Below are 13,924 nucleotides of genomic sequence, written 5' to 3'. Positions count from 1 at the left end.
ACTCCGTATAAAAATAATGATCAATTGCTGTAGGACGTTGATATGCTTTCTCGTCCAACATAAACTAGGCGCGTACCAGTTTTTTTTTTTGCTACCTTTGTTACACTCACTCAGTTTTCAATGGTTAGTATCATGCGACTTAAAAACGACCGCTTTTCCAGCAATCGACAACCATAGCAGCAGCCGGTGGAGTAGGACGAAGCGCTCGCTTCTTGCGCGAATGTCGCTGTCGATGGTCCGATGGTCCAATGGTTTGTCGTGGGCCGGCGTTAGGTAGGACGGCAGGCGAAAGAAGTATAAAAAAATGCAACAACACGCACACACAACCTGCCGAACAATGGTTGCTGCTTGCAACAACGGTTACAGCGGCCACCGCCATTGTGCCACCAACCCATTGGCCCCGGGTAATAAACGCGCTCGGTAATCCGGCTGTAATAAAAAAAAAGCATTTGCCTAACACGACCGCATGACGGTCAGAGTGCTCGCGTATAGTTTATGTATATAGTGTAATTACACATTGCCCTCACTTCGGGCATTCTAACCTTCCTACGCCTTTCAAGTCATTCCAGCTGAGGCTAATACCACCAGCTCTTTGCCGACAACCAATGTCGTTTTAGAGGCACGGTGACAAACCAACAAACAAAAAATACATCCCAGTGTAAACTGCTTGCTGCGAAGTAATCGTATTTTTTCCACAATAAAACATTATTCAACACATAATTCCTGCAGTCTTCGAGATGCAGGTTAGTATAAACAGTCTAACCCAACCCACAGCAACATCAGAATATATTTCCAAACCAATCGATTACAAAATTACAAAAAAGTACGTTAATTCATTAGCTACCAGAAAAGACCTTACATTGCTTTGCTCGCTGCAAGTATACATAAAATTGGGACGAGATGCTTTCGGGGGGTGATGGGGTTCGGAATCCTTTTTTCTCGCTTCACCGCCCTGCATAAACAAGATTCAAATCAATTAAATGGATGATTGATCCCACAGGCCAATGGCGCGGGCGGGAGCTCACCGTTCTAGAGCATATTGCTTTTGAAAACATTTCCAAGAAGCGAAAAAGGATTCCAGGCGGATCCCTCAGTTTGGCTGTCAAACAAATCAAATTTCTCTCTGTTTCGGCCTGTAAAAGTATCTGGTTGCCAATATTTGACTATGGACTATGGCTAGCGTTTGTTGGTCGAGAATCTCGAGAATCGGAAACTTATTACACCCCCGTCCATCTATGGAAATTGATAGATGGAATTGTAAAACAAATAAGGATGAAAGTACTTAAACAAAAATCTTCATATGACAACGGATAATGGAAGCTGCAAGAGCACGAGATAGAATAAATTTATGTAAAACAATAATAAGTAATTGTAATAAAATAAATTAGAAGCATAAGTTCTGGTGTTACCAGTTTACCTAAATAAACATAAACATTAACATAAATAAATTTGTGAAAAGCATTTCACAATCCAAGAAATTAACACTATTATTCTTATACTTTAGCATACAATACAACACACCACAATCAGACAAAACATATCTTATCATAAAACAAAATACAACTTCCAACCAATTGAATCAAGGACGTCGTAACAAATTGAGAATTTCACAATACATGAAACATAACATTTAAAATTGCTCCATATGTGGCAATTGTCAACAAAAAAAAAAACAAACCTTCCTTGATAAGGACATAATGGCTCGTCCCCGGCATAATGGCTCGTCTCCGTCGTCATTGACGATAACGCAACACGTTTTGTGTTTGATTATCGACCTTTAACTTATTAACCCACCAAAAAAAAGGGCAATCGAAAACAAACCAAAATCGGCGACACATTTCACAACCTGACGTTATAAAGCGCATCCCATGAACGCTGCCTGCCACTGTTTCCATTCCCTACATGTGTGAAGGTCGAACAGCGATCCCCGGGGGTCACTGCGAACCATCTGGGTAGCTACGGTCAAGATCATGAAAGTCGCAGTAGCGACAGAATGTTTGCAGGCGGCCAAAAAAATTGCCATTTCCATTAATCATACCGAACGACACGACGAAACATCGCGACAGTTCCGAATGTTTGTGTTTGATTTTGTTTTTGTGCTACCAAATTATGGTTCACTTGCGGCTAGCCGGTTCTAGATGGTGCTTCACGAGGTAGGGGTTCATGAACTTCTAATCGCCAGCTGACAGTTTCACATAAACAAAAACCTGATAAGTATACGCACAATCGCGTTTGTGATTGGGACGACCGTTGATTGGTTGGTTGTTTAATAAAATGCAATTGTCCCATCCTGCTGTTGTCCATTTAAATGCAATTATTTCTATTGATACTTATGTGACAGGTTTAGATATTGCGAATGTTTTTGAACTGAAAATGTTATCAGCAACAATGTGGAATAGATATGGTCTACTGGAAGTCTTCAAGAAGTCACACACTGTTCTGACTAATAATGATGATTTATCGTAAATTGTTTTAATGTCCAAATAATATTGATAACAAAAAACTACTGCCAGAACAGATCTTGATCGATTCGAGAAATTGCTCTTACTGTTTGCAAATAAAACCCAGCTCCACAAGTATAGGAAAAAGATCAAAGAGTAACCTGCATTCACGTTTCAAAACTCATGTTGCAATATTTGCGCTATCAGCTGGTCCCCTTTGTGTATGTTGAAACCCCTCTTCTTTTCGCTTCGTACCAAAACAAATACCGACCCGCGGCTCACGGACATCCGAATGATAACGATACGCCGCCAGTGAATATTCTTACACATGTTCGCGAGCAGATAAGAGTAACCGCCGTGTGTCCCGCTAACAGATTTTACCGAGCAACCAACGCAACCGACGCGCATTTTGCTGCACCGATGCATATTTTAGTGATTGATTAGTGTGATTTCCGACAAATTCTCGCATAAATCCGGACCGTCAATATTGAGTTCATTAAACGATAAACCAAAACAAAACGAACGAAAGGAACAAACAAGCAATGAAGGTATCGGGTGTTTAATATTGAACTCCTTCTAGATTCAAGGCAATGTTGCGGTTTTGCTTTTTTTGCTTAGCTTTATTTTAAACTTATGAATTGAAACTCGGCTGTTTGTTTTGTTTCTGCCCCTTTAATCGTACCCGGGGAATTTCTATGCACAATGTGATGGCACACGCGTTTTGAATCAAATGTCCGAATTGTGCTGAACTAAACTCTTTATTGATTTATTATTCCGCGATACGAAAACGAAAGCTGTACAATAAAGCAAACAAAATGTATCAAGGTGACAAAAAGCGGCATTGGCCCGCATGGAAAAACAAAACGCAAAATAAATGATGGTAAACAAAAGCAAGAAAATGATTACTTGTACAGAAAAAAGAAACAACCACTGTCAGCAGCGTGTACTACATTTGCTAGGCAGAAAGGTGAAGAAGCGGCAAAAAAAACAACTAATTATCAATGAAATCTATGAATAACTTAAAAAGTGCAAAATCAACACCTAACCTCTCACCTGCACGATCGCGCCGATTTAAAAAAAAAAGTGCATTTGATGCATCTTTATTCGATTTTTTCTGTCCATTGGGCAGATTTGGGCGATAAACATATTGGCATCGTTAAAATGAACAAAAAGCGACCTAAAAACAAATAACATAACAAAGCGTTTGATAAACTACAAGATTGTTTTTTTCTGGCACCGCGAACCATGGCCGTGTATCGTTTATGTGCTCGGTAACCGAAATTGTTATTGTGCGTGTGTATTGCTGCGCAAATCAGTAGAAAACATTAAACAAAAATGAAACCAAAGTGTTTTTTTTTATTGGACAAATGAATTAAATTAAAAACAATTTCATTCGTTCATGTTTGAACCAAAGTTCAAACCCATTCAGATGTAATCGCTGTGGGATATTTCATTCTTATCCCGCAAGGGGCTGCAAGTTCATCACAAAACCATGTGACGCGATCGGACGATTTAAGCTGCACCGTTCGTTCAACACCTTGTTAATTCCGCCACCTGAAATACCTTCGCGCCTGCTGCGTTCCGCGGAGGGAGTCAGCCGTTGGCTCAGGGTCACCCGGGGGGCCTATTGTCGACTGACTAATGTGCCTATCCCCACCAGCTGTTTTGGAACAACCGGACTACTACTGCTACATCAGCCGTGTTGCCGGAGCATGGTTTTTGCAGATTTGTTTACGCCGTCCACCATTTTTCCACACGCAGTGCAGTGCAGTTCGGGTCTAGTTCAAACTTTTCGAACCATCGAACGAGCTAAATCAATTCCACCCCAAGGTTGACCTCACTCAACCTGCACCTTCCCTTCCCTCACAGGATCAACCCCCAGGAAAAAGAGAGAGAGAGTTAGAGGGCAAGCGCGATCGTGAGTGAATGGCACACACAACAAATGCCACCATCGTATACGTTAGTGGCTAAACAACAAAGTTTTGTTAACCAGCCAAATTGTGGCCCTCGAAGCGTGTGTGTCGTCGCATCGGTTTCGCGGTTTATGCTCACGCGTACCGGAGCTTCGCAAGCGGCTGCTGAAAACCAGACGCACCTTCGCAGCGCGCGAATACGCCACCTTCACACATATGTGCACTTGCGATCGCACACACCCCACAGCGGTCATCCGTGGGGTGCGTTTCAAGCGTATACCCCCCCGACCCGGTTTCAAGTGGTTCGAAAAGCCGACGTAATTGATTGGACGGTTTTTACTAGGCGGAAATTACCATCACCACTTTACGATGATTATAAAACCCACCGTCACACAGGGGAGTCGCGGATTGTGCGTAACATAAACGGTCTGTAACATGGCTCAATCCAAATGCATACTAACACCATTGTAGTGAAGTTGGTTAAACATTCTACAAAGCGGAGGAAAATTCGGCCCAGTTAGTGTAAAGATCAATATAATAATTTTATGTGCACTGAAATGCTTCTAACCAACGGAACGCTTGCTTCGAATGCACCATCTGGCTGCCCCATGCACCATGCACACTGTATGAATAATAATAATAAACCAACATAAAAGCCGTTCGCCTGTGGGGTGGTGGTGGGTTTCACTTTCCAAAATAGCGATTGATCGAACAGTGAAACATATTGTATTTTTATTATTCTACTGTGCAGCAAACATGGGCACCATTACACCATTAAAGAATTCTCTGTCTAAAGGAAAAAAAAGGGGATTTTCTCGCTTTGAAAGTTACAGTTCGCTTGTCTTCCATAGCTCTTTCGTATACTGCTAGCATAGACCCTGGAAGTAACATCCGGATGTTTTTCTCCTGCCAACACAGACATTCTGGTGAGCTCTTAACAATTTTATTCACGATCGCCCACAGAGATCGTCTGATCGACACTTCCCGCTTCCGATTTGGTATGTAGTAAAGAGTAGAAAAATAGTCCCATTTCTTCCCAAACAAACAAACTAAACAAAAAAAAAAGCACACTTACCGTGTAAATTAACGGTGCAGGTCGTATTGTTGCCCCGATCGAGGACCACCACACTTGTGGCGGCCATGATCGATTTGTTGTACTGGAATTTTTCCTTTTTCTTTCGCTTGCCCTGGTCACACATATACACGGCTTTGCGTTTACGATGGCCACGTGGAAAATGATGGGACTATCAATCCCGGAAATGGGGGCAGGCGGCTTCCGCAGCCTGCACAACACGACGGAATGGGACTAACCGAAGTCCAGCAGTCTTGCGCTCCCCCCACCCTAAACGGGCCAATGGGCACGGGTGTGACCCGGAACCTCGGATCAAAACGAAAAAGGCACGAAGAGAGTACGGACGGACGGTGAAACTGAGCGCGGAAAATTCGTAGCACCAGCGCACAATTTCCTGGAAGGATTCTTCCCGGAACTGGTAAACGGGTGCACTTTCACTTTTTCCACCCCTTCGCTCCAATGGAACCTTTGACACAAACACAGACACACACACACGCACACACGCACACTCACAACGTGGTTCCGATCGATGCCACTTTTCTATTGGAATGGAGTAGTAAAAGGAGTAGATATAAGGACGAGGGGAGAGAGAGAGAGAGAGAACAGAACAAAAAAAAACATCAAAACACAATCGCTGAGTAAGCAGATTCCCGTTTTTTTTCTCGCTCTCTTGTCCGTGCCATTCCCATTCGTCGCCTTTGTCCTTTGCGACTTCCCATGCCACCTTCTTAAAGCAATTAAAATCCAAATCCTTTTTCCGGTTTCCGTTCTTTGCCCCCTCCCCCCGACCTGTTCCACTTTCCTTCGGGTGCCTCGGTGCCAGAATTTGATTCTGTATTGTAAATCTTGCTCTCACTGTTGGATGGCAGAAAACTCGAGTCCTGCGAAAGTGAGGTACACTTTACCGGCATTCGGATCGCGTTTCCGGCTGCTTCCCCCCGTAACACGTTTACCCCGGACCCGGACCCCGTGTCGGGACGTGAAGGGGAGGGGAGGTGAAAATTAAAAGAAAAGTGAAGCAAAAGAAAAGATGCGCTCTCACGCAACGGCAACGGAAGGTAAACTCCGTTGCTGGGGAACCTCCAACTTACGGCCTGTTCTGTTGCTTTCAGAAAGGGAAAAAGCCGGGAGTCCTTTTTTTGTGTAAATTTAGTCCTCGCTTTCGTTCGGTTCGGAGCGGTAAGACATGGATTTTCTTGGCCAGATTGAAGGTGTTGTTTTTTTTACATTCGCTTAATTCGCTGATGAATCGGATCCTTTGCTCGGTACCGGTACTGTACCTTTTGTTGGTGGAAAATACGAAATTCGATTAAGCTTTTCGATGGGCTTATTTTTTTCTCTATTAAGCGTAAAACAAATGGAAACTAATTTACTAGAAGTGTATACTGCAGCGTACCGGGCAATGAGATGGTCCATTTAAATAGGAATTTTAACCCATTTTTTCCAATACTTTGACGACAACAGACAATCAGTTTAATATGTACTGTTGAAACGTAATCAATGGAGTACTCTTTGAAATAGCTCTATACGTAGCAAGTTGCAATAGAAAGAACTCTCAAACCCAAGGACAAGAATATCTCGCTAAACAGTTGATTTTCAGGACGGCAAAAGCAGGCCCCCTGTTTTTAAACACGGAAAACGTGTCTATGTTGACGCAAAAACCGAAAACCCATAGCACACACGCACACGAGCGTTCCCTGCTTCCCCGTACACCAAAGCGTAGAATAAAAATCTGTCTTCTGCTCAAAACGGTAGGGCGAAAAAAAAAACAATCCAAAAGCCAGCAAAACTCCTTCATATCCCCACACATTCCACGGTTTCCACAAAGAAGCGGGCGAACCACGCACTAGGTATTTTGCCGCAGAACGCGCACTTGCACTTCCTTTACGACAACGACACGGTGGTTCGGTACATACACACCAGAAAACACGCACACGGCCACGGAGCGGAGCTACACGCCAATGGTACGTCTGCACCGGAACACGAAACCGCTTGAAATGAATGGTGGCTTTGGCGGAGAAGCGCCAACAGCCCATCATATAGCCGTCAGTGTATTGTGAGACGCGTTTCGTCCAATTCCATTCAAGTAGGAGCGACAAACAAAAAACGGCAACGTTCACGTTGGCACGCTGGCGAGAACGTACAAATGAATGGGGAGAGCAGAAATTGCTCCAACATTCTGTTCGTGTGCGTACCGCGTGAGCATCGGTTAAGGCGTTTAGATGAGAGCGGACGGGGAGCTTTTACTATACTGGCGTGACTCCCAATGGCAGGGTTTGACGGAGTTGTACCAAGTTGTACGAGTTAGCATCTTCCAACTTCACTTCAATTTCAAGTTAATCTAACAGAATCTGCAACAGGAAGGAACGTCGATTAGACATGTAATTTAAAATGAGAAGGAAATGATTGCAATAAGCTCATTGTGACTAATGGAAGTTTAACAAAACCAGCAAATAAGAAAAGTATTTCGTAGTATACGAATATACATCGATAAAAATTAAAATAGGGTTAGGATAATTCAAAGTACAAATTACTATACGCAGTCACAATTCAACCAACCACAATAACAACTAACCAAAACATTTGGAGGCATTACTAGCTTGGCCGCAAGACGTTGTCCAAGAGACCCCTTATCGGGAAAAGTTACTTCTCCTTGCTAGTTCTTGGATGCTTCAAGCGCACGTGTGCATTCAGATTGTTCTTGTATGTGTAGAATCGCATGCAGTCGTCGTAAGGACACTCGTACACCTCCTTCACATCTTTCGCCAGATGAGCCTGGGCATGTAACTTCAGGTTACGCTTCGTGCGAAACCATTTACCACACTCCTCACATCGAAACTGTACTGGATGTTCGAGCTGCTGATGAGTGATCAATTCTAACCAGCGGACAAATTCCTTCGAACAATTGGAACACACCTATAGGCATTGCGCTTGCACCGGTGGCTTCGCATCGACTTCAGATTCACAAAACCTTGTCCGCACTGTTCACACCGATGGGGATATTGATCAGTATGGCGCATCATGTGCTGCTTCAGTTGCAGTTTACGCCAAAAGCTCTCACTGCACACGTCGCACACGTGCGGTTTCCCGTGTATGTGTTTCGATTGGTAATGACGATTCATTGTATCCTTTCTGGAAAACTTCATCGGGCAATCTGGATGCGTACAGTTCCACACATTCGGACGGGATGTACTGCTTAATTCGATATGATTCACCCGCACATGTCGTACCAAGTGCGATCGGTTAGTGAATGCTTTGCTACAGTTTGGCTCCTGGCAAGGATACGTGTACACCCCGGTGCGCAAAAACTGATGTCGATCGTAACCATCGCGTCTCCTGAACGTCTGTGTACACAATTGGCACTTGTAACGATGATTTTTGTTGCTTCTTCGGCTAGAAACTGGCACCGGACAGCATGAATGCAAATTCAACATGTTAGTTTCTTTCACCATCGTGTACCATACACTTGATGTCACTCCCCTGCAAAAACGTTATAAACGCTTTGTATTATAGTTCTATCTTCGGATTTTATAAGCTTCAGGGAAAATAATTTATTCTATGCTTACGGATCACCAACAAGTACAATTCATCACACACTTTATTGCGCGTTTTTGCAGTAGATACTAGCTGTTTTTAAATCATCAATGAGAGCCACGTCTAAAACTGACAGAATTTTTGACTGACATAAAACATCACGTTCAAGGTTTTTAAAGGAAAGGTAACACTTCCAAGAGACAAATGGTGTACAGGCAGTGCCGTAGATACGCTATTTTTCTTATACGCGGATTCGGAGATAGATTCGTAGAGTAGAAAGTCGACTATGTGCCTGTGAAGTATAAACGAAATTGCACATAGCGAAATGTTCGCTGGGCTGCGCTTGCCGCAAAACGTATACGAGAAAATATTTATCTCCTCTCTCTCTCTCTCTCTCTCTCTCTCTCTCTCTCTCTCTCTCTCTCTCTCTCTCTCTCACTCATGTTACATCATGGCTTCACTAATACTACACCAAAAGAATGTAATCTTTAGGCACTGGTCTAGCTAAGCATGCAGCAATCATCTCACTTTGTAAAAGTTTGAAATTTTGGTGTAAAACAAGATATTGATTTTTTTAGTTGTTAATTGTTTTCTTGAAAAGAAAAAAGGTAATTTTTTCTCCCTAATTGAGTCTATAATCGCTAGCCTACCACCCACTATTAACACCCGCATGTTTATTTACTAGAGCACTGCCTCAGCATGTGAAATCGATTCTCATTTTGCATTACTGCGTGAGCCGGACTAACCTTGAATGAGAACGCTCTCTGTCAAGATGAGATGAACGAGCATGAACCGGCAACGCATCAGAAGTGGCGCCAAGATAACATAATTATGTTTAACTAATGCCTGGCTAAAGTGGTTGTGTTGATTAGGTTTTGTGAAAATTTCGGCGATCTTGTACAGTTGAATGATATTGCACACTATTGTATTTCGCACTGCTTGTGCCCGTGGTTCCAGAAGTGTAAATCGATCATCAATCGAGATTCAACTAGCGGGTGGATCCATATGAGGTTTTGTTTTGGTAAATGTGTAGTGGACTACGATGTCGTCGTAGATCCGCATCATACGCGAAGAGAAATATGCGTGCCGTCGTAAAGTGATCAAATACAAAGCGATTGCGGGAAAAACGTTCAGATTCCGTTTCACATTGTGCTGGAAATTGAGCCATTGGTATAGAAAAAAGGGTGACGACATTATTGGCAGAGAAATAAGCAGTAGAAGCATAGCTCGAACTGTCTATTTTTGGTTGTATGAGTTGGATTGTGTTTCGTTTTTTTTGCTAGTCCAAACCGTTTTAGCTAAACCAGTGTTGTCAAACTCATTTTGGCTCGCGGACTGTTTTACATGTAGAATCGTTTATACAGGTTCATGTAGTGATGGATAAATTGAGTTGGTTAGATACAACTCCGTGAAATTCTGGAGTCAGTTTCTGATCAACTTCTAATTTGCAATGAACAGGAAAGCAGTCATCTCCGAATTAGTTCCGAATTTCAGCTGACTGTAATTCAGCGAAGAGAGTTCTGGATTTAAAAACACTCCAAAACGTCGCAACTTGAGTTGGAGTGTAATATCTTTCTCAGTTTTTTAAATTGTTCAAATTTATGTTGAACAACTGCACAAATGTTGTTACATTCTTGATTGAATAAACCCACTTAATTCAACGTTATTATAGGCGTCCTCAAGATTTCATTGTGTTTCTCTTTTTAGTAAATATAAAAACTCCCCTAGTGTCAGCAACAATTGTTTCATTTAGTTAGAATGTAAGGAGTGTTGGATCATTATAGTTACAGTCAGTTCTTTCGTGAAGCAATTCAAATCCTATTGTAAGCGGTGTGAGAAAGAAAATTAATTGAAAGAATTGTGTACGCGGTATAGTGTCTTCTGAAGTGCCTACTAGCTACTCTAGTAATGTGTGCGGCTCAAGAATTATTGAAGCTGCGGTGCATCTCCGGTGGCTGTAGGCTGTATCAACCACGACTGAGCAATTTGTGTGTATATGCAGTTTTCTGCAGCGCTTTGCTATCTTACAATGCCTTCGTTCTTGCTAAGCCTGACCTATCCACCATCGGCAGACAGGTAAGCTAATAAAATGTCTTTTTGCATCACAAATATATGAGTATTTATGGAAATACTATAAAAATCATTCATGAATCACACAATGAATTTGAAGAGCCTTCAAACCAAATCCTTGACATGTTTTTTACCTTTTCTTGTCGTTTTTCTCTTCCATCTTCCAGCCGATCGGTAAATCGTCGCTCGGTGATCTGTTTTTCGATACTAGTAGAAAATCACTACCGAATGAATTAAAAAGTAGTGCCGAAGAAACAGGAAAAATAGCCTCTATTTCTACGTCGTCGGACGACGGCGCTGGCCACAGCAATGAGATGATGGTCGAACATGGCAAAGCCGGTGAGAGTGAGCACGGTTACGAACACAATAACGGACAGTATCTCCTATCGCAGGTGAACTTTGCCCGCGTCGAAACTCCGTTCGTGATCGGCGTCTGGATTTTGTCTGCTACCATAGCGAAGATTGGTAAGCATACTTTGCGTTGGAGTAATACTTCAGTTCAGTCACCAAGCAATCGTGTCGGAAATTTCAAATTCAGATAAAACTGACAATTATTCGCGCGTTTTTTATTTCATCTACCATTGATTGCATAATTCCTGTTAGACTCTTGAAACATGTTAGAATTCCTGACCGATGCGTTTAGGCATTCAACGAAAAATCGCTTATTTCGTCAGCATTAAACGAGTATTGAATGTGTTGGTAAAATTCCAATAGCGGTATAAAGTACGTTTTTATTTTCAGTGTTCCATGTCTCGCCCAAGTTTAGTGGTACTTTTCCTGAATCCTGCCTGCTGCTCGTGGTCGGTGTCCTAGTCGGTGGACTATTATGGGGGTTGTCGAATCTACATGTGCCACCCCTGACACCGAACACATTTTTCTTCTACATATTGCCACCGATCATCCTTAACGCAGGACACCTTATACCAAACCGCAAATTCTTCGAGAACATTACCACCATCCTTCTGTTGGCGGTGACTGGTACGATATTTAATATAGCCACCATCGGTAGCTCGTTGTGGGCCTGTGGACAAACGGGTATTTTCGGCGTCGACCTACCGCTCCTGCACATCTTCCTATTTTCTTCACTGATCGCAGCCGTCGATCCTGTGGCGGTGCTTACTGTCTTTGGGGGTATAGAAGTCAATGAGGTGCTGCACATTGTAGCATTGGGGGAAATGTTACTTAACTATGCTGTCACTGTACGTAGCACCACCGATAGAGACTTGAAAGATCGCGCCCCCAACCCGTATTTTGTTTTCCAAACCGCAGGTCATTCTGTATCATATGTTCGAGTTGTACAACGAAATTGGTGTTGACAATATCGTACCCATGGACATCGTGTCGGGAATTGGATCATTCTTTGTGATTGCACTCGGCGGTTCCATTATAGGTAAGTCCTCTAAATCATTTATTATGATGTAAGCTCTTCTTTTTCAAGAGCCTGATACAATAGATCATCTAATGTCCTCTTGTACGTCAATAATCCTTGCTCGTGTCTAGCAATTACCGGTGTATGATTGTTTTCGTTTTGCAGGTGTCATCTGGGGCTTCGTGACTGGATTGGTGACCCGATTTACCGAACACGTGCGTGTTATCGAGCCAATTTTCATCTTCGTGATGGCTTATCTGGCATACTTGAATGCAGAAATTTTCAACATGAGCGGTATCCTTGCGTAAGTTGAGGCGACATTATCATATTTTTCATAGATAATATAGCAAAAGAATGGTTTTTCCTGTGTTTGTTTTCTATTTTTTCAGTATCACTTTCTGTGGACTAACGATGAAAAATTACATCGAGCAGAATGTGTCGGAAAAATCACGAACTACAATTGAGTTCACATTGAAAACATTGTCCTCCTCGGCGGAAACGATTATTTTCATGTTCCTTGGCGTGGTCACCGTTAACAACGAGCATGTGTGGAACACTTGGTTCGTTTTGCTGACAATAATCTTCTGTTCGGTGTATAGGATTTTAGGTGCGTATCGATCGATTCTGAACCATATGATAGTGATTATTAATATTTCTCTACCATTCATAGGTGTTTTCGTACTATCAACGATAGCGAATTGTTTCAGAATTCAGAAGCTTACGAAAGTAGATCAATTTGTTATGTCTTATGGAGGTAAACTGTAAAATCATGTGGTAAATGATGCTTTATTAATAATGTCGTATGATTTCAGGTCTTCGAGGCGCTATTGCGTTCGCTTTGGTGTTACTGGTGGACGAGGATCGAATTCCACTGCAGCCAATGTTCTTGACGACGACGATTGCGGTCATTTACTTTACGGTGTTGCTGCAAGGCATCACTATCAAGCCACTAGTTAAAATTCTGGACGGTGGACGTTCATACCAGCCCAAACCAACCACGAACGAAAATAGCCAAGAAATTGACATGGTTTAGTTGTCTAGGAAATAAGGATTCTCGTAGCAGTAGATCATATTTTGCTCGCTTCTGCACAAAGAACTCGTCATAAGTTTCAATAAGATCTTTAAAAGTTGTATTTCTTACAATGCATTTTCGACCAAATATTTTATAGAATCTATTCAATCATGCATAGTTTCACTAACAGTTAATATGATCGACAATCATATTGACATCCAAACTGTTTTGTTAGGACTGAATGTGCCTGAAGTATAAGTAACACGGGTATTTTATCTTAACTATAGCGTTGAATCAAGGGACATCAAAGTGTCATCTAGGCGTCAGTTACGTAACTAGCAGAGCGTCACGGACGTGCTTGTTTCAAATTTATTATCTATGGCTAACACTGCCACGTGGCTTTTGGGGTATAACTCCACGTGAATGAAATACTTAATCTTAGAATAAATGTGTCTGAATTGGTCTGAATTGTCTGAATTTTGGATGTATACAGGCTGACGACGACGCTTGGCC

The 13,924-nt window shown here is 42.3% G+C and overlaps 3 protein-coding genes across 3 annotated transcripts in view; 1 reads left to right on the top strand and 2 right to left on the bottom strand.

The window, feature by feature from the left end:
• The window catches only part of LOC128301653 (uncharacterized), a 38,581-nt gene extending 32,690 nt beyond the window's left edge, over window positions 1-5,891 (bottom strand). Inside the window, exon 1 of the mRNA XM_053038238.1 lies at window positions 5,430-5,891. Coding sequence (XP_052894198.1) covers window positions 5,430-5,553 — 124 coding nt within the window. The 5' untranslated portion in view covers window positions 5,554-5,891. The remainder of the gene's footprint in view (window positions 1-5,429) is intronic.
• Window positions 5,892-8,069: 2,178 nt separating this feature from the next.
• LOC128302675 (zinc finger protein 155-like) lies at window positions 8,070-8,878 on the bottom strand. Its single transcript, XM_053039539.1, is given in 2 exon segments — window positions 8,070-8,342; window positions 8,345-8,878. Coding segments are annotated over 2 exon segments (807 nt in total).
• A 1,990-nt stretch (window positions 8,879-10,868) lies between these two features.
• LOC128302674 (sodium/hydrogen exchanger 3-like) lies at window positions 10,869-13,717 on the top strand. Its single transcript, XM_053039538.1, has 9 exons — window positions 10,869-10,948; window positions 11,033-11,036; window positions 11,198-11,495; window positions 11,772-12,229; window positions 12,300-12,420; window positions 12,565-12,703; window positions 12,789-13,006; window positions 13,070-13,153; window positions 13,212-13,717. The coding sequence occupies exons 1-9, from the start codon at window positions 10,869-10,871 to the stop codon at window positions 13,430-13,432; spliced, it is 1,623 nt and encodes a 540-aa protein (XP_052895498.1). The 3' UTR covers window positions 13,433-13,717.
• Window positions 13,718-13,924: the final 207 nt, after the last annotated feature.

The sequence above is a fragment of the Anopheles moucheti genome, chromosome 3 (assembly GCF_943734755.1).
Source record: "Anopheles moucheti chromosome 3, idAnoMoucSN_F20_07, whole genome shotgun sequence".
NCBI lineage: Eukaryota > Metazoa > Arthropoda > Insecta > Diptera > Culicidae > Anopheles > Anopheles moucheti.
The sequence above is the reverse complement of the archived record's forward strand: the minus strand, read 5'-3'. Positions and strand labels throughout refer to the sequence as shown.

Excerpts from the sequence above, each read along its gene's own strand:
- LOC128302674 (XM_053039538.1), top strand. The coding sequence starts at position 10,869 with ATGTGTGCGGCTCAAGAATTATTGAAGCTGCGGTGCATCTCCGGTGGC. Across the intron at positions 12,230-12,299 it reads TACTTAACTATGCTGTCACT|GTCATTCTGTATCATATGTT; the intron begins GTACGTAGCACC and ends TCCAAACCGCAG. Across the intron at positions 13,154-13,211 it reads ATTTGTTATGTCTTATGGAG|GTCTTCGAGGCGCTATTGCG; the intron begins GTAAACTGTAAA and ends GTATGATTTCAG.